The sequence below is a fragment of the Paroedura picta genome, chromosome 2 (assembly GCF_049243985.1).
Source record: "Paroedura picta isolate Pp20150507F chromosome 2, Ppicta_v3.0, whole genome shotgun sequence".
Lineage (NCBI taxonomy): Eukaryota > Metazoa > Chordata > Lepidosauria > Squamata > Gekkonidae > Paroedura > Paroedura picta.
The window spans coordinates 44,393,530-44,418,677 of NC_135370.1; the positions used below are offsets into that span (position 1 = coordinate 44,393,530).

Genomic DNA, 25,148 nt, shown 5'->3' on the forward strand with positions numbered 1-25,148 from the left:
AACCAAAATAATCTAAAATACATAGAAATACTTAGACTCCTCCCTCCCACCAACCCTGGAAGGACAGCAAACAGATGAAACTAGATGTCAAAAGCCTGGATGAAGAGGTGTACTTTCACCAGGTTCTGAAAACCATATAATGTAGGTGCCTAGAGAATCATTAGAAGGGGCAACCACAAAGAAGGCTGCCATGCCTGTTACTGCTCACTGAACCTCTGAGAGAATCAGAATCATAGAAACAGTTGGAAGGGGCAATACAGGCCATCTAGTCCAACCCCGTGCTCAATGCAGGTTCAGCCCAAAGCATCCTAAAGCATCCAAGAAAAGTGTGTATCCAACCTTTGCTTGAAGACTGCCAGTGAGGGGGAGCTCACCACTTCCTTAGGCAGCCTATTCCACTGCTGAACTACTCTGAATTTTTTCCCCCTGATATCTAGCCTATATCGTTGTACTTATAGTTTAAACCCATTACTGCGCGTCCTTTCCTCTGCAGCCAATGGGAACAGCATCCTGCCCTCCTCCAACCTTTCAAATACTTAGAGGGCTATCATGTCCCCTTTCAACCTCCTTTTCTCCCAGCTGAACATTCCCAAGTCCCTCCACCTATCTTCATAGGGCTTGGTCCCTTGGCCCCAGATCATCCTCGTCACTCTCCTCTGTACCCTTTCAATTTTATCCACGTCCTTCTTGAAGTGAGGCCTCCAGAACTGCACACAGGACTGCAAAAAGATCTCAGTGTTTGAGAAGGTCTGTATGGGAGGCAGCACTCCTTCAAATAACCAGGGCCCAAACCATTTAAGGCATTATATATTAACTAGCAGTTAAGCCCGCCGCACAAAGAAATGCAGTGGGCTCTAGCAGTAGGAAGGCAGGGGGGAGACCTGAGGAGGTGTGGAGAGGCCTCCCGCATGCTGCTGCTGGTGTGCTGGTTTGGGCCCTGTGCTGGCGGCATCTACTTTGTAGTGTTGGTGTGGTGGCGGCAGCGCAGTGGTCTTGGGTGCATGGTTGGCGATGGCACAGGCATGTCTATGGGCTGCTTTCTGGCTCTGCTGGCAGCCAGGGCTCTCCGCCTCCAGCTCTTGTTGCCCTCCATCTGCACATCCATGGGCTCCTTTCTGCCACCGCTCTCTGTCTCCGGCCCCGTTTAGTTGTAGCTGGCAGCTCTTGTTTCCTGCTGCCTCCTTTTCAGCGGCAGCAGCGGCTCCCATTCTGCTGCAGACAGTCGTGGTTAGCACCAGTGTTGGCTACTGCTTCCCACCGCAGGTGGGGCAGCAGAGATGCGTGAGCTCTGGCAGCCTGGCGCATCTGTGGCCAGGCTGATGGAGAGGCGAGTGGGCAGTCAGGGAGGGCGGGTTGTGTAAGGGTTGGCGCTATCAGGGTGCGGCCAGCTTTGAGCTCAGACACTGTTCAGGGGCCAGACAAACTCAACCCCCTGAGCAGTCTCTAAAATATATAGAGGAACCATAGATAAGGATATCAATTCCTTGAAATTGGCAGAGTAGCAAATAGGGAGCCAGTGCAGATCTTTCAAGACAGGCATGTTGTGCATCCAACCAGAGACTTCCTTCAGTAGTCAAGGTGCTACATTTTGCATCAGCTCCAGCTTCTGAACTGTCTTCAAGGATAGTCTCTTGTACAGTGAATTACAGTAGTCAGGAGGTCTGGAGGTTAAAAGGGTATGGATCACAGTAGCCAAGTTATCCCTCTCCAGGAAAGGCTGCAGATGGCAAACCATCCAGAGATGGACGTAGTAGCTCCTGACTACTACATCACACGAGTCCCAAAAGACAGAAATGAGTCCAGGAGAACATGCAGATTACATAGCTATTCTTTCTGGGGCAGAACAGCCCCCCCCCCCAACTGCGTGCCCTTTAACTTCCTGGACTTGGGACATCTTGACACACAGAACCTCCAACTTGTTTGGATTCAGCTTTAATTTATTGATTGTCTAGGCAGCAATCAAGCCTCTCAACTCCTTCACCTGGCTTATAAGAAACAAAGAGTGTTCTCAGCTTACTAATGGCATCACACTCCAAAATTCCTGATGACCTGTCCCAGGAATGTCCCAGGAGCACAGGAGACAGAACCGCCCTGTAGGGTAGCAATCCCCAACCTGTGGGCCGAGGACCACATGTGGTTCGTTGACTAATTGGAGGTGGTCCGCGAAGGATGCCTTCCCCCCCCCCCCGGCCCTTTACAACACACTTCGGGTGTCATTGTCTCCCATCACTCCCAGATGGGACTATCTCGTTGCAGAGAAACAAGCTCAGGGTTCCCATTGATTTGTCATTGTCATGAGTTAAAATCTCCATGAAAATAAAATGTTCCTTATGTTCATTATTGTGGCGTGTCTGTATCTTATTTTGAAGGGATGTTTAAACATTACCCTAGCGATCAGAGAGCGTTAGGGCAGTGGTTGAGAGTAGAGGAGTAAACTACCCCCCCACTGGGCCTCAGTAAAATTGTCAAGCGTTGAGTGGTCCCCGGTGATAAAAAGGTTGGGGACCTCTGCTTTAGTTAGGGCACTTCCCATGAAAGCTCCCAGAGTATTGAGCAAAAGTTCCACATAGCTACTTTCTGGAATCTGCTCTGAAGATAGAAAGCAAACCACTGTAGAACAAGTCCCAATCCCCAAAATTGCCCCTGTAGGATACCATGGCCAATTATGTTGAAAGAATGAGAAGAACCAACAGGGTTGCGTTGTTCCTCTCCCAATACAGATCATCCATCAAGGCAACCAAGGTGGTTTCCATGTCAAGTTGACATTGTCAACCCTTGCCTGAAGCCAGTCTACTTTTTTTTTTCCCCCCAGCCACTTTTCAGGTTTTATTGTGATGGTGAGATGGGAGACAGCTACTTCTGCTTGCAAATTTGTATTGATAAACCATTGGCCATTTCTGTGCATCTAACCATGAAAACCTAACACAAGTTATGTCTTTCTAAATCCATTGAAGCCAATGGGCTTTAAAAAGTGTAATTCTCTTTAAGACCGCCTTGTAAATCCATTTCTTTCTGTTTCATTTCAGGTCGGTGGGCCTGAGCCTACATGAGCGGCCTCACTTTTTCATTTTTGTCTCACAGATGCTGCACTTTGCATGTGCCGAGCTGTGAATGAGAGTTTTTAATCTTCCAATGTTATATCTTTATTGCCTGGAGACTGAAGCCCAGGGATTTTGAGGCAGCATGCTTGTCTCTCAACTTGTCTCCTTCGCTCAAGAGGGCCCAGCCCTGTAAAGAGCATCTTCCTGCAGCTAATTAGACTTAGTCACACATGCAAAGTTACTCATGTGCACTACAGTGTGTCAATATAATATCGTACTCTGCTTATGAGCTTGCAGTAATTATGCAAGAATGACAATGCATGCCTCAGTGTCTTGCCCTATGCTTTTATAACTGTCATTTTTTTGGTTGGGTGGGGGGGAGTAGTAATTACAGCCATGCCATCCCTGTACATATATTTCCTAATGGAATTGAATAGCTACGCATACTCCTGAGTTTACCATTTTTAGACCTGTAGCTGCTTAATTGCACAGTCTTTAGTGAAGTTCTGTGGAAATTAAAATACACGGGGAGAAAAAGAACGGGCCAATATAAGTTCTCTTTTAAGGTGATTTTTTTAAAATTAAACACCAGATGGTCTTGCCTTGCATTACCAGCAAATAACACTGAGGTTAAAGTCTGCTAGACTGATTGCATCGTTACTGTTGGTGCCATAGTTCCAACTTCTCGAGTCAGACTAGGATCCTGATGTGACAAAATGGTGTGACTTATTGCCAGTGCACCAGCAGACACAGTTATTTGATGCTACATCGAAGTGGATTGCACCGGTGCAGACCCAGAGGGAATAGTAGAAGTGTGGCAAGATACTCAGTGTCCCTTCCGAGTGTAAATAAAATATGTTTGGTAGAACCTGATACAATCAGATTGCAACTGATAGTCGAACAGACTTAAATATGGGTATGCCTGTTGTCCTTGTGATATGTGCCTGGGACATAGGAGCGACCCCTGTAGTCTGTAATTTATTCCAAGTCATCCCAGACTGTTTACTGGGACTTTTTTCCTTCATTGATCCTTTGCTGATTTCTCTCTCTCCCTCCTCTCCTGTGCAAGTCACTTTCTGGATTGTCAATGTATATCTGTAGGAGTGCTAGATTAGGAAACATACTCAGTTTAGAAACAAATGTGAGATGTCACAAGCACCCACAATACTCAATACCTTCAAGAAGCCCATGTTCCTTATTCTCATATTCAACATGCCTAAAGTGGGGGATAATATGCCAATGATCTCATCAGCCCTGGAAAGCCCATAAGTTGGTTTGTGTGTGTGTGTGTGTTTCTCTCTCTGTATGTGTTTTATATGAAGAGCCTATAAAATGTGTGGTTTTCATGCAAGACATTTCTCTTATTCCCTGACAGTGTTCTCAGGGTCAATGGGTGGAAGAGCTTTCTCTGAAGCGGCTGAAGGCAATTATTTGGAGTTTAGAAAACTAGCCTATGAACTGGAGGGTCAGGGGGTTGAGGGGTAGCAAATTGTGTGCATTGAAAAGCTTCCTTTTCCAATTGTTCATAAGTGTGCAAATTGAAAAGCTTCCTTTTCCTTGCATTGTACAACGGGCTGGTTCCATGTTGCTAGGACAGCTGACTTGAATTAAATAATCTTTATGATGGACCCCTAGGTTACTATTGGAAATACAATTAATAGGCAAGAAACTCTAGAATCCAGTGGTTTCATATATAATTGTACCGTAGAGTTCTGAGTTTAAAACGTCATAACAGTGGGAGAGATTTTATGTCAGTAGGCTACCATCAATCCTTTTACCCCCAAGCTGTGATTTCCCCTTTTTAAAAAGTTTTTTATCATAATTTGATCCAGTTGTTTTTGCACTGATTAACCTAAGAAGGAATAAAGTAAGTATGAGAGAAGAATCCATTTAGAGTTTGATCGGTGGGACAAACAGAATGATTTTAGACTCGTTATTATGGCTAGTGAATTCTGTATGTCTCCTTTTACATAGCTACAGTTTCAGACCAAAACCCCTCTGAAGCATTTCTTGTAGTGAAATTTGATGTGGCTTAAGGATTCACCTACAAACTGTGCCAGTAGCAAAATGAAGAGATTATGACGACTGTGAGCAAAATAACCTTTGAAGTGTGCCTTGCAAATAAAAAGATAAGGACAGTTTAAGAACAAAGTAGCCCAAAGGGGCTTGAAAAGTATGAGCTGAGTCTAATACAGAGAATGTTAGGCCTTAAGATACAGAGTATGGGTTTGTTTTTAAAATGGTTTACCTATGCTGTGTCTCTCACTCTAGATAGATCTAGTCCTCCCAATTAAATCAAGCATTATGTATAGAACTAGCAGAAAAGCGTGTTGTAAAAAAAAAAAATACAATGGGCACTAGCCTTCCCCCCCCCCAACCTGGGCAGGCTCACCAAGGCCCAGAGAGGCCACAATAGGCGTTTTTGGAGCTGGGGGGGAACTTCCTCCCCCCCCCCCGACCTAGGCAGGCTCACTGAGGCCTGGAGAGGATGCAACAAGACTTTTTGGGGTGGGGGAAATTCTGTTGGGGACTCCTTCCCATCCACCCTGAAAAGGCCCGTCATGGCCTTTTCAGGTCTTCTTGAGCCTGCCCAGGTCAGGGAGAGGAGTGCTGGTGGGGACTCCTCCCTTCCCTCCCCCCATCCTGAAAAGGCCGGCTGTTGCCTCTCCAGGCCTCAGTGAGCCTGTCCAGGTTGAGGAGGGAGAACCTGAGGACTCCCTCCTTCCCTCCCCCCCTGACCTGGAAAGGCCACAGCGGGCCTTTTAAAGGCAGCAGCAGCACTGGCAGGGATTGCAGTCTTCCCTGCTGCCCCCATATACCCGCAAAGCCAAGGCTCCCCTCCCAGGCCCCAGTCACCGGCTGGGTGACCTTCTGGAAATCACAGACCATGGTCCCAGCCCCCCTCCCTCCCAGCTTGTGCTCTCTGGTGCCTTACCTTTTGCAGTCAATCGAGTAGAGCAGGCTGGCACTGCAGGGGGAAGCAGTCAGGGGTTGGACAGCCTACCTGATTGGTCATTTTTTGGACGGACAGCCAATCAGGTACGTGATGAGTCAAACTCCTCCACCACCTCTATCCCATTTTATTTATGTTACAGATTGTGTCTTTGAAGATTGAAATCAATTAAAAAGTCTATAAGGGACAGAAGTCATTTATAATTATCAGCCCATGATAACAAATCACTTTTTGAAAATACTACTATCACTACAATTAGGATAGTGCTGATTTTTGCTATTTTTGGAGTCTTGGGGGGTGAGTTTGTCATTGTGAAGTGATTTATGATGATTAACTGGTGGGTGAGTTGCTGACAATCTAAGGGCATCATAATTCTGTTGTGGCCGCCATGTATGCTTAGGTACACCAGTGTTGTACTAAGACTGCACACAGAAGTGGATGACTGACACATGTACATCTCGGCACCCTGTTGGGACTTCCAGACAGACATACATGGGTGATATTTAAGGTTGTCATAGCTAATTAAAAATTCAGATCTAAACTTTTGGATTAATCTCGTCAAGCATTAAAAAAGAGTGCTACCATTATCAATTAAGTCTGATATAAATTGCTTATTGCAGATATTGCCTTTCATTGGAACAATAACAACATTTGTATCTAACATCATAGGGTTTCCAAATCCAGGTTGGGAAACCCCCAGAGATTTGTGGGGTGGAGCCTGGGTGGGTTACACCTCAGTGGGTTACAATGCCAGAGAGTCCACCCTCCACAGCATCCATTTTCTCCAGGAGAATTGATCTCTGTAATCTACAGATTTCTGGAAGATTCCCAGGCCCAACCTTGCTTCCCTCTACAAGTATGGCATTGGGAACAATGGCCTCAGGCAGACCATCTCATGATGCATGAATGAGCAATTGCTGATTTGACGGATTTCTTTTCCTGGTGACACATTCAGAAGACTTTGCTCTGATGAGCAAGCCTATGATGTCATCATACTGCAATTTCCTCTGCTGTGGTTGATTTCAGTGGATACAGTTTGCAGGAGCAGGGAAATTCGGCTGTGATGACATTTGTAATGTGATTGCCTAACCAAATGTTACCTCCTGGGATAGCAGACTGATATTTAGGTAGCAGATACAACATTGGGGCTTGGTATACATTGATGGAATAATGGGGACTTCTTAAAAGAAGTGACATCAACAGTTAACAGAGCATATATATTTGTAAAACCAGATTAAATTATTGGGTTCCCTCCATTACTTGATTTACGACCATAAGGATAGCATTAGGATGACAATAGAAAAAATTTCCCTGCTTTCTAAAATGTTGGATCACAGTTCCATCATTGAGCTGCTATAAATAGAGTCCCTCAGTATTATATATTAAAGTATTTGTAAGCTACAGTTCTCATTGTACAGGCTGTCAAAGTACCTTCCAATGAAACAAAATCTTTAATGGATTTTTCACATTACTGTTCTAAATGGGATGTTATTCATTGTTGGCCCGATTTCACGTAAAGCAAAACAGAGAGGGGAGTTCCACATAGCGATTCCTTCCATGAATGAGTTGTCTCTGAAGGGCTATGGCCATTTCAAACAGTGCCCCTGCCCTTTTTTTGCTATGTGATCTGCCTCGGAGGGCTTTTTCCTTTTTAACATTTCAAGCTGAGTACTATAGCGCTATAGCACTACAATGCTATAGTGGCATCATTGGGATCAATTGACAAGCTTATAAGAGGTGGTCAGTTGATTCTATAAGCTCAGCTTAGAAGGTTCAAAAAAACAAAGAGGCCTCCAAGGCAATTAACAAAGCAAAAAAGTGCAGGAGGGAAGTGGAATTAAAAGAAATGCTGTGGACATTTTATGCAGCAAACCCGGTGATTTAGCGACACAAGGAAGAGGTGGAAACCAGAAGAAAGCATTCAACCGTACTTTGCTGACCCGATCCAAGCGGATTTGTCTGAACAGATAAATAAATTCTGCCAGTTACTAAAACAGGTTTGTTTGAAATGACAGAAAAAAATCATTAGCAACCAGTTACTAAAACAGAATGCAAAAGCAGTTTGAAAAAACCCTAAAAATAATTTTTAAAGATGCCAGCAAACAATAGAACTATGAAAAGCAAGGATACCCCAAAATTCATTTTCTTAAGTCAATGGCAAAAAAGTAAACCTATAAAGGTGAAAACAAACTTAAAATGATTCTCAGACTTTTGGTGCTTCACCAGAAACTCAATACTTGCCAGCCATCAAATGTAGTAGGGGGTTCCAGAGTCAGGTTGCAGCCATAGAGAAGGCCCCTTTTAGTGATCACCAGTCTTGCCTCTGAAGGTGAAAACCCTTACAACTGGTGCTGTGGAGAACATCCAAGTATTTCCTAGAATTTTTAATTTTTTTAGAAAATAAATGCATTGGAATTCATTGTATGCCCTTGTGAAAGATTCCTGTGCTGATTTTGTGAAGGCAAAGGGGTGGCAGGTTACAGTAGATGAGCGATAGGGATGTGAGTGTCCTGCATAGTGCAGGGGGTTGGACTAGATGACCCATGAGGTCCCTTCCAACTCTATGATTCTATGATTCCATGAAAAAGGGGGTGGGGGAGAGGAAATACTAGGAGTTCTGCTCTTTGTTGCAAAGAAAGCTGGACTCTGTGTATATGCAGAAACCAGCAGCAAACCATCCTCTCTTCATTGTTTCCTTTTAGGCGGGTGCTTAACAGCTAGTCAAGAAAGAAAGAGAAAGCACCCAAAGATGGAGCGTGACAAGTACCTGATCTAATCCTTTTTAAGGAATTCGGATGCCTATTCTCTTCATGCCTTTGTGCTGTTCCCCCATACAAATGCGATTTAAAGATTCTTTCAGTACATTTAAGAATAGTTATTGCACAGATTTTTCGTTGGTCACACTTACAATGTAAAGGCAACGCACTGCATATTGTATAGGCTCTTAAGTCTCTGTTTCTCTGGCTCCACCTTTAAACTTTTGGAATCATAATGGCACAGTTATTTGGTCTGGCAATACAGCCCGCTTTAAACTTGCCTGACTCAAGATTGTTTCTTTGTATCCTGCTAATTAATTTCTCTACATTGGTGTGGCCATCAGGAATTTACTGTGAAGTTAATTTTGAAGCAATTTTTCAATAAAAAGTACGCATTCACTTGTATAAATTAACAAATTGGAACAGTCACGTTTTTATCTGAAGAAATGACAACACTGCTGATGGGAAGGCAATTATAGAACCTCCTTGCAGAATACTGTATTCTGATATATAAAGAAATCAAGTGAAATTAAGTGTAATCATATATTAATTGTTTTAGTTCATTAAGAAAATCTGATTCACCAGAGCAAGGCCATTAGTTAAGTGGAGAAAAACAGTATGAGATCCATTTTGATTACATAGTACTAAATGTATTAATTCAGTCCTCAGATTCCACCCCCCCCCCCCAAAAAAAAAGTGTGAAACTTGATTCATGATGTTTTAACATCAATATCTAAACAGGCTGCTTATTATGGAGTGCTTGACGGATGGTCAAATGAGCCAATTGGTACATAATATGCACTGGTGAACTAATATGTGGTTGTAGACAGATGTGCACATTGAAAGGTAAAGAAAGAAATATGTAGTAGATGGGGTAGAAATCTGTCTGCATGCCCAGCCCAGCCTGGAAAATAGAATTCCCACTCCCCCATAATACATATTTGAATGTATTGTGGATATATTGCAGCATTTTTTTAGACCATCTTGGACCCTCATCAGGCAACCCCTGTGTTTGGCAGGCTGCAAAGTTGTGTTGATAGCCAACCTCTGAAATATGAGTCCACAGAAACTCTTGTGGAAGAAACTTTGGCCAAGAACAGTGTGGTTATTAAAAACATAAATCCCCCATAAAAAAGGAGTCCCTTGACAGTGGTACAAAAATCAGTTGTGTTAGTCATAGTAACGTGAAATATGAGACGCTTTGGTTTTATGTTTTCTTCCGTGAGAAAGCTAGTAACTTCTGGCATTTATCATAGCTTGTAAGTGATGATGAATTCTAGCTTCGCTTCAGATCACTGTGGTTCTCTATTTTTATTCTTGAACGATTTAAACCTGAACTTACACACCTACCTGGAAGTAAGCACTGTTTAACTCCATGTGTCTTATGTCAAAGTAAATAGAACTATTGTCTTATTTTTAAAGCACAAAATTATACTGTCTTCTAATATTGCCGTTAGATTACCACTGGTATACAAATTCCTTGGAAACTCTTTTATATGATCAGCAATTGATATATGATTCAGTCAATGAGGACTACTGTCCAGCTTTACAAAATAATTGGTGGTCTCTGTATGAGTTTTGAGGAACAATTTACTGTTATGTACATAGGGCTCATCCCATAATTGTCTGACCTACTTTGTCCAGGACTTGTTACAAACTATCATTAACCAACTGCACAGAGAAACCCAAATGAATTTATCCAGAAATTGATTGGATTTGGCCTAAGTTTTCCCCTCACAGAAGGTACTTCTATCAGCAGAAAAGAACTTTCCTGCCCCTCCCCCTCCCACTATTGAGCTCCCAGAAATATTGCTTCTGAGGGACAGGGGACCCACAGGAAAAGCGGGGGGAGGGGCAAACTGAGCACAGCAGGAAGGAGAAATTGGCAGAAATTACACCTCTGCTTAAATTAGTGGGATTTTTTTAGTCTGGATCGAACCCTATAGCACTATGTATTAGTCTAATTTGTAATATATTTATTATATTTAACAGGTTTAACAGATGTAAGATGAGCGGAAGGGACTTTCCAGGATTTGTCACAACTCACCGGAGCAGTGACATAGGTATGCTTTTTAAATAAAGTGCTTCTATTTAACTTGTGATGCAATTTGACTCCCCTAGTTGATGATATTCTGTGTCTTTCTCAGTGTAGTTTACATACGGTATTTAATATGTAACTGTTCAATTTCAACAAAGCTCAAGCAGCTTTTGGAGGGGGTGCTCAAGGGGAAGGTTGTAAAGATCCCTTCTGTGAACTCATCTCCATTTACAGCTCGTAGGAACCCAATCATTGTAATCTTTGTCCTACTTTGGAAAATATGCAAAGGGGCATTTTAGGAAGTGAGGGTGGGGCTCCTGAGTGGATTCCCCAGGTCTAGTTGATGTGCTTTATGGGCAAGCAGTGGCTAAGAATGCTTCAAACCTTCACAAAATTGGTGTAGATTAAGTTTTTTCATTCATCTATTCCAGGGGTGCTGGCAGATTTGTGCTCTTTCAAGTATATTTCACTTTCTTGGAGCTGTGCATAGCACAAGTCCTGCCATTGCCAATGAGGCATTTCCATGGGTGGAAGACTTTCCACTAGCAAAGCAGGATTTTCTCACTTCCGCCTTACCGCTGCAGGCCAAAACTGGTTGGCAGGGGACTTGAAACAGCACCCCAGGGGCACATTTGGGGCTGCAGCAGGAGAGGGGAGACGAGAAAATAATTCTGCTGACAGGAATGCTCTGCTGGATCTAAGCCTTTTTTAAAAGCAGGAACTGCAAACTTCCCTCTTGTAAATTATCTCCCCTGTGCCACCTTTGTGCCACTTGTGGCAGCTTGCAGTGCTTTTATTACTGCCTGTGCTAGTAATAGCTCCAGGTAAGTCGGACTGAGGAGTGTGTTTGTATATTCCTCAGTCAGAGTAAACAGCACTGTCTGGAAAACCAATAGCATAAGCTGTCGTCTAAGGCAAATGGTCCTTAGATGCACATACACTCCTCCCCACAGCTGCAAGCAATTAAATACCAAGCAAGTATAGTTTAGGTGTGATACAATATAATAAAGTAGATAACAAATGCTATGCAAAACCAATCCTATGTTTAGATTCAAGTGGGTAGCCGTGTTGGTCTGAAGCAGCACAACAAAACAAAATCAGAGTCCAGTGGCACCTTTAAGACCAACAAAGATTTATTCAAGGTGTGAGCTTTCGAGTGCAAGCACTCTTCCTCAGACTATGTTTGTTTACCTAGGTATAAGTCCAATTGAATACAGTGGAATTGACCCTTAAAAACATGTGCATCTGATGACATTTTAAGTGGGCTTGATCTATTTTCTGTATTTGCCTAATTTAAGACACTTCTTAAAGTATCTTACAGTAACAGGGTTGCATGAGACTTATATATGCTGACAAAAAACTACTGCTTTATTCTGAGACCTAAAGTGATATAGTGTAATATCACTTCCATTTTTTTGTCCGTAGTATATATCACGTTCGGTTTTTGTATGTTGTTTCCCATACTTTGCTGTGTTTGCTTATTCAGGGACCCAGCAATTCTATTGTTGTTTTTAGCGTTTAAGAACTCTAATAGAATGAAACAAAAAGGTTTTATTCCTGCTATATATAAAATGCTGTATGTCTAGGAATGCTAGATTTGAATGCTAGATTTATACACTTATTCAGTTTTTTGAATGCCTGCCCTAGAGAACCTAGTTGTTCGTGTGAAGAATGGTCTAAAGAGTTCGAAGTATAAGCCTGTTGATTATGAACAGCTACATGCAATTACTCAGGCCAAGAAGTTACAATCTGCTGACATTCTATTAAAGGTAAGTGTTCCAGATTCAGTGACAACACCTGAGTGCTATGAGTAATAAAGGGAAAAGGTGCTTTTTGATCTGGTGGTTAATATATGCGCAAGAAGAGAGTCTATCAGTAAGGAAAGTGCTGAAAATTAATTATTTTTATTTATTTTATTTATTGTTCAATTTATATACCGCCGTTCCCCGAATGGTCTCGCGGTGGTTTACATCATAACTACTATGAGGATCAAAGTGCATGGAGACTGCTACAGACTGGCATTGTTTGTCAATGGAATTTGTTGAAGGGGTGTGTTTGGTGTACACATCAAATCCATCAGCCTGCAATGATGGTGTGTTGTTGGGCATCACAATCGTAATACACTTATGTTTATAAATTTGGTCTTGTACATCTTCTTTTTAAGTTCACTCTTCTACCACTGAGAAAGCTTACAAAATCATACAAGTACCTTTTTTTTTTTAAAAAAAAGCCCTAAACCCATACTTTACGAAAAAGCAAACACAGTGGAGGAGATTATACTGGTGGGGTGATGTAAGTGGGTATGCACTGGTACATAGTAAGGAAGTGGCTGAAAATGTAGTTAGTAGTCAGACCATTCCTTGCTTTGAGTAGGGAAGTTTGCCCACAAGACACCCTTCATCAACGTTATGCCTTGGGGCAGTGCATAATTTTAAGTTCTATTTTATTATCTGTTTTAAATTGTATTATATTAAATGACCATATTCTTTTGGTCTTTTATGTATTAACTTCATATAACTTGGTCTGAACGACTGTAATAAAGTTTGATACTGAAACTGATACTGTTATATTGCTCTACAATCACATCTCTGTGATAGAAATGTGCAAATATATGCTAGTTTCACCAAAGGCTGATCAACAATATCTGCGCCAGTGCAGAAAGCAGGGAATGTAGTCTCCAGCCAGATGCCATGATTTTCAAGAGCTGCCTGGATTCCTCAAGGAACACAGGGATACTCAACTGCTGAGTTTTCTCTCCCCTGTCTAGAAACAATACCCGTTTGCAGGTCAGTGGCACACGTAGGAATGTTCCTAATCTTATCACTTCTTAAGTGCTTCTTCCTTCTGGCTACACCTATGGAACTCTATTAGTCATGATCAACATACGCACCACACCTTAAACCCATTTCCTTTCCTCTAATCACAGGGTTGTCAAGGAACTATTTGCATTTTTGCCTTAATTTAGTCACTATAACCACATCTTTGCTTTTACCTGTGAAACTCATCAAAGGATCCACCCAAGGCAATTACAGGTATTATCTCTGTTCTGGGAAACCTCCAGGAACTTGCTCCATGTTTTATCACACCGGACAAGAACATCATCTTGCCTGATAGATTTCTTTATTTTACACATGCAGTCTCATAGAGTCCATTGTTGTAGGGGCCACAGGGACCAACCTTAGCCTCAGGCTACAAAACTGGGTGTTTACAGTCCCTCTGTATGTCTGTCTTTTGGCTATCCCACGAACACCCAAAGCTCCGGCAATTTTTGCTTTTTCTCCTTGGATCTCTGTACGTCGCAAAGGTAGCTATAGTTTTCCTTTCCCTCTTATATTCACGCATCAAAGACCGTTTACGCACTGGAAACTTCACTGCCCCAGTTCCCATGTAGGAGCACAAATCGGGGGCAGTTGAGGCGCACTGGGCCAAATGCTCCCCCGTGTGGGTACAGGAAGAGGTGGGGCAACCTGCCACAACTAAAACTCCAGCCTACATCCCAGCATGAAACCTCCAGTGCGTAAACGGTCATACTGTCTCACTTCTGCTTTTCTCTTGGGTGTATGATTTGTTTAATTCAGCCCTGGCCTGGTGGAATGCTCTGCCTGTTGAAATCAGGGCCCTACGAGACTTTAACCAGTTCCAGAAGGCCTGTTAAATGGAGATGTTCCACTGCACCTAAAGTTGAAGCCAGGAAATGACACCAAAAAGACTCTGGCCTCCCTGCCTGAGAAAACCCCTCCAGCAATAAAGTCCCTGCAAGCTCTGACTAACACCTCAGAAAGGTTTAAATTATCAAGAGGAAGTAATTTTTTAAAATGTTTCAGTACTTAAATTTCTGTATGATTGTTTTAAAACCCGTGATTAACTCCCCTAAGCTAATCAGGGAAGGGCGGGATTAGTTTCGTTTAGTTTCTTAAATTTCTATACCACTTATCCTGGAGACCAGGATACAAATAAAAAAGATATTATTAATTGATTTTTTAAATTATTGATTTAACTTTTATACTACCACTCCCCATGAGCAGGCTCAGGGCGATTTATATATAATAACAATAAAATGTAGTATTAAAATTCAATAAACACATAAAAGCATTATTATTATTCATGTGCAAGTTGGCTAGTTTTATTTCAGATTTGTTTTCCAATAAAAATAATTTTCATTTTATTTCAAACTGGCCTCTGTGCGAGTTTCTAAATGAAGGACAGTGGCATACACAGTTGGAAGATCCTGTTTTAATTCCTCTCATAAGCTGGATTTTCCAACTCAATTCTAATTTGGGTAACAAATTACTGCTGTCTTCAGACAGAGCCTCTTGTCAGAGCCTCTTGTGGCGCAGAGTGGTAAGGCAGCCATCTGAAAGCTTTGCCCATGAGGCTGGGAGTTCGATCCCAGCAGCCGGCTCAAGGTTGACTCAGCCTTCCATCCTTCCGAGGTCGGTAAAATGAGGACCCAGCTTGCTTGCTGGGGGGTAAACGGTAATGACTGGGGAAGGCACTGGCAAACCACCCCGTATTGAGTCTGCCATGAAAATGCTAGAGGGCGTCAGCCCAAGGGTCAGACATGACTCGGTGCTTGCCCAGGGGATACCTTTACCTTTTACTGCTGTCGTCTGCTTTGTGCTCCCCAAGAGACTCAATGTCAGTAAGAAACTTATTTTTATTGCTTCAGAATAAGACAGCTATTTCTACCTGTTTGCCTTCAAATGCCTGTTAGGCAGCCTTTCTCAATGTTTTACTGTTGAGGAACCCCTGAAACATTCTTCAGGCTTCGAGGAACTCAGGAAGTGGCACGATCATGCGGAATATGGTTGGGAAGCAAAGCTTTGTATATGCCCACCCGGGGCTGCTCCCCTTCCCACCCCCTCCAGGCCCATCATTGGCCATTTTGAGGGGGGGACCCCAGGGTTCAAACCCCTGTTGAGAAAGCCTGCTATAGGGTATTTGAGGCTGATTTGGCCCTTAAAGGAAGACTCCTTGGTGCCAGACCTGGTAGTGCAGCAACTTGAGGAAACTTGCTACTATGCAGCTTACCAAGGCTCTGCTGCTTGCTAGTATTTATCAACAGCCACTCCATGAAAACAGTGTGTATGCTGGCTAGAATTTCATATTGGAATCTGGGAGACTCGGCTTTGAATCCCTATTCTGCCTTTAGCCAGTCACACATTCTCAGCCTCTCTTACCTCACAGGGCTGTTTTGTGAGGGTAAAATGGATACGGGGTGAAAGATGTAAGCTGCTTTGAGTATCCATTTGGGGAAGAACGGCAGGGTATTAAATAAATAAAATAACTGAAGGGGGGGGCGCATAAAAAGGAAAGTGGATGAGAAAGAGAAAAAAAATCAGGGAAAGTTGAAGATGTGAGGTCTGGCAGGAGAAGGGGTACAGAGGAAGTTAAGGTTCTCCCTATTGAGTCCTTGTACGTTCCCTATCATGCAACTAGGGTGGACTATTTCTAGAAAAGCCTGTCAGGGCAAGGGAAGGAGGAAAAGTTGAAGACGGGGGCAGATAGAAGTAGATTGGCTTGCGGGTGTGTAGGAGAAAAGGAAGCAGGAAAAAAGCAGGAAGCAGGGAGGAGGCTATGGTAACTGCCAAGGATGGGAATGAGGACATAGCAGAAGATGCAATACCCATTGCAAGCTAGAATCATAGAGTTGGAAGGAACCTCCAAGGTCATCTAGTCCAACCCCCTGCACAATGCAGGAGCTCACAACTACATGCCTACCCACAGTAACCTCAATTTCATGCCCAAATGATCCCCACACACACACACCAGAAATCTCCAGAATCCAACGTGGCCTGGAGGAAATTCACGCACCATCCCACAGTGGCGATCAGCAATTCCCTAGGTATGCAAGGAAGGACCACAAGAGACAAACATTGGCACATCCCTTCTTGCCCACCCACTACAGTCTGCCTAAGTTCATAAAACCAGCATTTCTGTCTGATGACTATCTAGCCTCTGCTTAAAAACTCCTTGCAGGTCTCCTGTTTGTAAAGTTATATGCTAATACAAAAACGAAAGCTTCCTGAGACCCAAAATGAAACTGAGCCCATCAACACTGATTGTTTTTCTGGAAGTGTGCTATATCCAATAGACCTGGAAAGTTAATTTGCTGTTTCATTTTTACTGGTTCTGTGCTTCCAGGGATGAAGGACAAAATATTTTTGTTCTAAGGGAATCGAGTAGGGGCTAGTTTGCTGAACTGCAAATCTTTCATAGTAACTCCCCTCCCAAATTTTTGTAAGAGTAAGAAGCATATTTTAAAGGGACATTTTGTTTGGAAAGGCTTCTTAAGAATTTCTGGCTGGCACATTCCATCTTTGTTTATTATTTCTTTCCCTTTCGTTTGGCCATAGGATATATTTGCAGGGTGGGGTGGGGGTGGGGATTGGAATGACACAATGCAAATTAGACAATACTCACCTGCTTTTGTTCTTATGACCTTGTTGGCCAATTCCTTTACAATTCCTTGTGGCCTGCATTTCCTTGAGACCATTTTGGCCTTTGTGATATTTGCCTGCCAGCAGGGTGGATTCATTAAAAACAAAACACATAGAGAGATTTCAACTATATTGGTTCTCTTCTCAAAACAACTTGGGTTAAAGGGAAATTTGAACTTCATTCAAATCTCTTATTTATTAAACTATGATCCCAAGTTGTATTCAGTACAAAATTTCCATTTGTACTAGAGCTCTTGTGCAAGCAGAAATGCCGAGGGAGAGGGGGATATATTTATATCTTATGGTACCTGCTTATGCTAAGTTAACCTGTGTGTGGGCACTGTAATATATAGGGAGGAAGGTGCTAGGCATGGTATGAGATCTGGCACAAGCATAACTCTGTTAAGTCTATATGTTCCCAACCTCTGACCTAAATTTCTGGGGGGAAGCCCTGCTCTTCTTTGTAAGGAAAGAATTATAAGGAAAACATCCTTATTGATTGCTGTACAGCACAACACAAGTGCTAGAATGAAATACATTAAATATTTAAGAAACTAATGAATTGTTTGTATGTACATTATGGCATATACTGAGAGGCAAAGGTGTTGCCTGTGATCTTGTACCCTTTATCTGCCCAACCAATTAAATCCTGGATCAGGTTAAGATCCTGATACTCACCTTTAAGGCTTCACGTGGGCTGGGCCCAGTGTACCTGAGAGACCACTTCTCTGTATGCAGCCTACAAAGGGCTCTACGCTCAGCCACCTCCAAAAAGCTGGTGATCCCTGGCCCCAAGGGAGCATGTTTGACCTCAGTCAGGGCTAGAGCCTTCTCCATCCTGGCCCCCACTTGGTGGAATGAGCTCCAAGAAGGAATCCGGGCCCTGCCGGAGCTACCACAGTTCTGCAGGGCCTGCAAAATGGAGCTCTTCTGCCAGGTATTTGGTTGAGGTCCAACAGAAGCAATAACATCTACTAGGCCCACAGAACCCCTCCCCTAACACTGATGTGCCCTTGGAACAAACAAAAGGGCAACCCTAGACTGACCAACCTATGGGATTCAGTTATTTGGAAATGTTACTGTTAATGTTACAATTAAGGGGGGGGGGGAAAGGTTATCACTAACTGCTACTGCTACTGTTACTAATGTTGTTGTCCTGCTATTATTGAACTATATTGTACCTGTATTATGATTTCAAAGTTTTCTGTAAACAGCCCTCAACCGTGAGGGGAGGGTGGTATATAAATATAAGGAATGGAATTGAATGGACTGAAATGAAAAGAAATGAATCAATAAACCAAGTCTTACACCTGTTTGAAGTACTTACTTTTGTGAAATAGAAGTGGGAGTTACAACAAAGGAGAATGGAGAGACTAAAGTAGAAAGGACCACTAGAAAGAAGAAACACTTTCAGAGACTAATTATCCATCCAACACCTTGTCTACAGAATCCTGTCACGGTTGTGGGTTCAAAGAGACCCTAACTGTGGCAATTCACAGAACAGTCCTTTGGAGAGTGGGTAGTAGTGGATGGTGCCATCAGGTCACAGCTGATTTATGGTGACCCCACAGAGATTCCAAGGCTATCAACAGAGGTGGCCTATCATTGCCTGCCTCTTGAAAGCACCCCTGGATTTCTTCAAATCTCCCATCTGAATACTGATCAGAACCGCCCTTTCTTAGATTCCAATATCTAATGAGATCTGGCTAGCTTGGGCAACTCAGGTCAGAAGAAGAAAAGCTGGGGTTTTTTATGCCCTTCTTTTCACTACCTGAAGAAGTCCCAAAGTGGTTTACAAACACCTTTCCCTTCCTCTCCACACAACAGACATCCTGTGAAGTAGGTAGAACTCTAACAGAACGGCTCTGTGAAATCAGTCCTAAAAGAATTGTGTCTAGACCAAGGTCACCCAACTGGCTGCATGTGGAGGAGTGGAAAATCAAACCTGGTTCTCTGCCGCTCCTGAACCACTTTACCTGACTTTGCAGAGTTATCCCCCTTTGAGGCACATTGGAATCAATCAAGTTAAATGAGAGTAACCGTATTTAGAATTATACTGTAAATTATCTTAAAATAAGCGATGGGTTGTCATTTTTTTTTTGAAGTGGTATAGTGATTAAAATATCAATTGAATTTAATTACTTTCAAAAATTTCAAAGGTTGTTTGAAGATTCGCTCCAGTTTTAAATGTAGCAAGCAAATCACGGGCAATTTTGTTTAGGAAGTATCTAGATAATATGTTGGGTCCAGCCCAAGAACTACACAAAATCATGTCTCTTTCCCTTCTACTCCCCTCAGCAGTTGTTTCTTGGAGTTTCAGGAACTCCTTTGGGAGGCTGCAGGTTGGGAGGCGGCAGTATGGTGAGAGCAAAATCAATGTGTTCTCTCTTTGCTGATGGAGGAGGGAGAGGGGGTTACTTCATCCCCTCTGCTACTCCATACAGGTCCTGTGATCTCAGGAATTTACTTTCTCAGGGTTAAAGATGGTCAAAGACTGTTAAAGACTGTACACTGCCCCAAGACAACTGGTTCAAGAGGGTCAGTATAAAAACTGGAATAATAAATAGATTAATTAAAATGGCTGCCATGTGAAATGGAGAGCTGAGAGTGGCCCACAGCCATCAATTCCTTCTTCTGACTCATCACTGCACCTAATGGGTAATGGAAAATGTCATCTTTTTCTTTCTTGGTGACTTATATCATGACTTAAATTTGCCCAGATATTTAAAGCAACCCACTCTGCCTGCCTGCTACACGTTTAGGAAATGCAACAGATTCAAATGTGGCTCTGAGCTGATGATCTAACCTTGGAAGTAAAGATCAGTGAGGCAGCAGTATTTTAAAATATGGTTGAGAGCGCTAAATGTACGTCCGCCTATGCCAGCCTTTCTCAATGTTTTTCTGTTGATAAAACCCTGAAACAGTCTTCAGGCTTTGAGAAACCCCAAATGTGGCACAATAGTGCAAAATACGGTTGGAAAGTGTAGCTGTGGACATGCCCACCCAAGGTCCCTCCCTTTCCCACCCCCTCCAGGTCCATCATTGGCCATTTTTATGGGGAGGGGGGGGCAGATCCATATGACCATATCACTCAACAAATGGTTAACAAATTTTAAAAATACATTAAAAATTAACTCCCACCCATTCAGGAAACCCTTCTAGGGCCATCAAGAAATCCCGGGCTTTCCCAACCCCCTGGCCTATTTATTTATTTATTTTTTATATTTATATACCGCCCTCCCCGGGGGCTCAGGGCAGTTTACATAAGAACAACAACAGTACATAAAACAAGGCATAGGGAGCATAGCACCATTGCTTTCTGTCCTTCTCGGAACTCCTGTGTGTAAATTCTAAAATCGCTGAGTTCTTGTGAAGCTGTAGGGTGTTTTAGTATCTCGCCAGGAACGGACGGGCTTTTACAGTCTTTGCAAGCTCCTCCCAAAAGTTGCCAGAACTTGCTCAGTCCCCATTCCTCTGCAAGCTATTCTCCTGCAAGCCTTTGCTGATCTGCCCTTCATGCACAGTGGGCTTGAAGAAATCAACATTCTTAGCCCAGGGTATCCTTGTGCTTTTCTCAAGGGACCAAGCAGAAGAAGAGGTAGAAGACCCCAGCCTAGGATTTAATTGTGTTTCTTGTAGTTGGTGGAGTGCAAAATAGGCACTGTGGGAAGTGGCCATGTAGATAAGTCTTCGGACATCTCTGTGTAAGGCCTAGAAGTTAAGAGTAATGGGCTTCTGCATAATGCGGCAGGGGGAAAGAGCTGGCTTGCAATGGAAGTGGACTGATGGACAGTGATGCTGTCTTTCTGTCTGCTAGGGAGGCTGCGCAGAACCTAAAACAGTGACTAAATACGTATATGAATCCATGCTGAGGCATACATGTAGCACTCAGAGGGTTTTCAGTACATGCTGTTCCTCCCCACACCCTCCAAACTTGCGTTCTAGGATCTTGTGAAAAATGAAAAGGTACATGAGGAAAAGTACAGTGAACGAAGGGCTGGAATTGCTGTTTCCTGTAGTTCCTCCTAACGACGCAGGTACAATTTGTCAAAAGAGTTGGCAGATATTATTTATCCATGGGTTGGCAGAGCAGAATTCAGCTCGCTCAAGCTTTAAAACTGAATTCCAGCCTTGCGTTTTCTTCAGTATTTCATTTTTCATGAGTCTCTTTCCGTCAAGGAAGCAGTAAAAACTATTCACTGTAAAGCTGTTTGGTGATGAAGAGAGCTTCCCGTACAGCCCAATCATAGAAACTATTTTGTAAAGCCCTAATGGGGATACGTGGTAGGCAAACAATCAGTGAAGAGTGAGAAGACATTGACTGTTCCAAAGATGAAGCCATGAAGTTTTGCCATTTGCCCAGACAAGCCCGCATTGCTGCAATGATACAGAAATCCCAACCCCTGGGGCTTGAAAACAGCTTCACCAATGTGTTGCAATCCAGCAAATGTTCCCTCCCGCCTTTCTATTGTATAGTGAAACAATGTTTTATGTTGTTTTGTAAATTTGTTCTCTTAATATTTAAGCTGCGTTTGTTGATCCAATAGTATTGTGGGAAATAAAATGCTCTGAAAGAGGCCCCACATCCACCAACGAATCTATGCATTCACGTATACATCTTGCAGTGCCGAAATCATTCTTAAAACATCAGGTTTAACACTTTCTCTTCCCCCTCCCCCATTGTTGACGAAGAAGAGACGGTTTATTTAAAAATATTTGTTGATTTTAGACTTTTGTGTTAAATTAAGTTTATGTTTTATTCTAATTCTGTGATTGCATGGTTTTATCAGGTTGTAAGCTGCCCTGAGCTTTTTTTGGAAGGGCAGTATAAAAATGCAATAATAAATAAGTGTGGTTGGGAAAAAAAACAGAGCTACTGTACTCGCATCTTACAAAAGTGGACTGTAATCCCTATTTCACCCTCTTCCTTGCATAAATTTTTGTTGAATAAAGGTGGTTTTGCACCCTGCCATTTTCCAGTGGAGGCCACATTTATGTGATAGTTCTCCTTGCCATGCCATAATGTCTGGTATGATATTCCATATGGATCTTTGAGAAGATTGTTGTGAGTTTCCTCAACAGCACCAGATGCTGCTGTGAGCATCTCCGACTGATATGGAAACTGCATGATCTGGAAGACAAAAAAATAAAACTATATTGAACCATACAATGGGGAGTGAACACTTACCTTGTATAGAAGCTGCTTATCTTAAACTTAGTGTTAATCATGTTTGGAGCTCTGTGGGTACATTTTATTTAAAAGTGTACATCAGTAGCAGGGAGTTCAATCCCAGCAGCTGGCTCAAGGTTGACTCAGCCTTCTATCCTTCCGAGGTCGGTAAAATGAGTACCCAGTTTGCTGGGGGTTAAACGGTAATGACTGGGGAAGGCACTGGCAAACCACCCCGTATTGAGTCTGCCATGAAAACACTAGAGGGCGTCACCCAAAGATCAGACATGACCCGGTGCTTGCACAGGGGATACCTTTAACTTTATCAGTAGCAGGATCCATAGGTGTTTTTAGGTTGAGCACCTCGCACCATACGACAATCAACCACTAAAAGCACACTTACTGTAAAATTTGGCATGAAAGTTCAGCAACTTTCCCCAAAAAACTTGAGGCTTTGATGTTAGGAAGTATCTCAGCTTTAGTTACAGTCAGTTTCAGTTTCTGTATTCGCAAATATTTAATGTGTAGCATTCAAATAGTGTTCTGAATGCTCATCTGCACTACATGCTCAACTACACTACAACGTTATTTTATTTGTGTATTTTAGGTTTTTATAACATGTTGTTGTTGTTGTTAGGTGTCCGACCCATCACAACCCCAAGGACAATGATCCTCCAGGCCTTCCTGTCCTCTACTATTCCCCAGAGTCCATTTAAGTTTGCACCTACTGCTTCAGTGACTCCATCCAGCCACCTCATTCTCTGTTCTTTTTTTGCCCTCAATTGCTCCCAGCATTAGGCTCTTCTCCAGGGAGTCCTTCCTTCTCATGAGGTGGCCAAAGTATTTGAGTTTTATCTTTAGGATCTGGCCTTCTAAGGAGCAGTCCGGGCTGATCTCCTCTAGGACTGACCGGTTTGTTCGCCTTGCAGTCCAAGGGACTCGCAAGAGTCTTCTCCAGCACCAGAGTTCATTTTATAACATTGAATAAGAGAATTAGTCATCCTCCAGCTTTTTGGGTTGTATACACTTACTTTAATACCGATTCTTCCAAATATCAAATGGCATTTGATTCGCTAATGGTAGTTGAATATGGAAAGCCAGAGAGACCAGCTGGTACACTATGAGACAGAACTGGGTAGTATATACATGTTTGTAGAATAACTTTTCTTTTCATTTTGGCAGTGGTTCTGTCTGTTCTCGAGGTTCACCTACGAGAGCAATGGAGCATACCTCCACATTAGAGATTTCTTTGTGGGAGTCATTTTGTACGTCTGCAGGAGACATTTACATACATTTGTGTTACCCCCTTTTACTTAGATCAAAAAGGCTGAGCAAGCCTCAAAAATGAATAAAGAACAAATGCTTCTGAAACAGCATTGCCAAGTGTGGAGGCAAGAGCACAAAAGACTTCATGAAAGCAGGTAAGAATCAGGAAGGCTTGATAAATAACAGAAGGATGGACAGAACAAAGCTAGTTTGGCTGGCATAAATTAATGTGTTAATTTACATGCAAATATTCATGAGGAGATAATATCACAGAAATGTGGGAACTCTGATAGCTGAGCATGTAATGGAAAACAAGTGAATGTTAGTCACGTACAAAGATGGATGGAAGAATGTGTAGAAAGCCTGAATTAAGTAGGGTCCTCTTGTCAACATTTGATCCAAAATGGATGCTGGCCCGTGTGAGGGTACGGAGACAATGCCTCCTGTAATAATACTTTAGTGTTTTCCAAGTACTTCCTGTACATTATCTTGTGGCAGCGTGTTTGACAGCCCTATGAAGTGTGGCTCTATTATCTCCATATTGCAGACGGAGGCCGTGGCTAAGCAAACTGACTCTTAGAGTCTGTGGCAGAGGTAAAATTCAAATTTTTACCATAGTCAAAGAGCTGCTGAGGGCCATCCTAGGCAGAAGTGCCTGCTAGCCTCCCTTATGGCACCCAAACCCAGACCAGATATATGGGAGTAAATGGTATGTCTTGCATAGCTCTGCTGGCTTCCGGAATGACCCAAGGCCCTTTTGAGTTTTGTTTCCATAGTTTTACAGCAGCCCTGCACTAGGGTTGCCTGCAGGGTTGCGGGGAAATATCTCATTATCTCTTTAATAGAGATTTAACATGTGGCAATAGACATCGCGGCATGGAGTTAAATAATATCCCATTAAGCTTCTATTAAAGAGACAGGATGTATTTCTCTAGGAAGTTAACAACTCTATCTTGCTCAATCTTAGCCACCGTTCTAGCCCAACTTTCTTTTGGCCAGTACTTTGCCACAGAAGTGATGTTCTGGAAGGAGCTGGATCACCTTTGAAATAAATTAAAGTGCAGGTTTGGCTGGATTTTGGGACTGACTGAAGCAGCACAGAAATAAGGTCTGTTAGTCCAATAACAATTCATTGATCTGGCTGTAGATCGAGTCTTCATCTAAGGCCATTTTTAGAGAACAGGGCTGATTTGGTGTTACTCTTTATCCTGGAAATGAAGATACTTGAATCTAGGAATAACTGCTTAGGTTGAGCAGTAAAGGATATGGTGGTCAGAATTCTGGACCAGGACAGAGATAGCAGAATGGGGAGTCATAACAGAAGGAAGCACAGACAGCATTAGCAGTGGATGACCATGTGATAAGACTTGAGCGTAGATTTGGGTCAGCTTTTGGCCTGGGAATAAGGCAAAAGGAGAACATCTTCTTAATAAACAAGAGAGATGTTAGTATTGAAATATTAACAATTGAAGTCTCTAAACAGA

At 42.6% G+C, this 25,148-nt stretch overlaps 1 protein-coding gene across 4 annotated transcripts in view; it reads left to right on the forward strand.

Moving 5' to 3' along the window:
• CCDC148 (coiled-coil domain containing 148) overlaps positions 1–25,148 on the forward strand; it is a 171,744-nt gene that overhangs the window by 27,192 nt on the left and 119,404 nt on the right. For all 4 annotated transcript variants that reach the window (XM_077319991.1, XM_077319993.1, XM_077319994.1 and 1 more), the window contains exons 2-4: positions 10,743–10,813; positions 12,436–12,557; positions 23,716–23,819. In XM_077319991.1, coding sequence (XP_077176106.1) covers positions 10,743–10,813; positions 12,436–12,557; positions 23,716–23,819 — 297 coding nt within the window. The remainder of the gene's footprint in view (positions 1–10,742; positions 10,814–12,435; positions 12,558–23,715; positions 23,820–25,148) is intronic.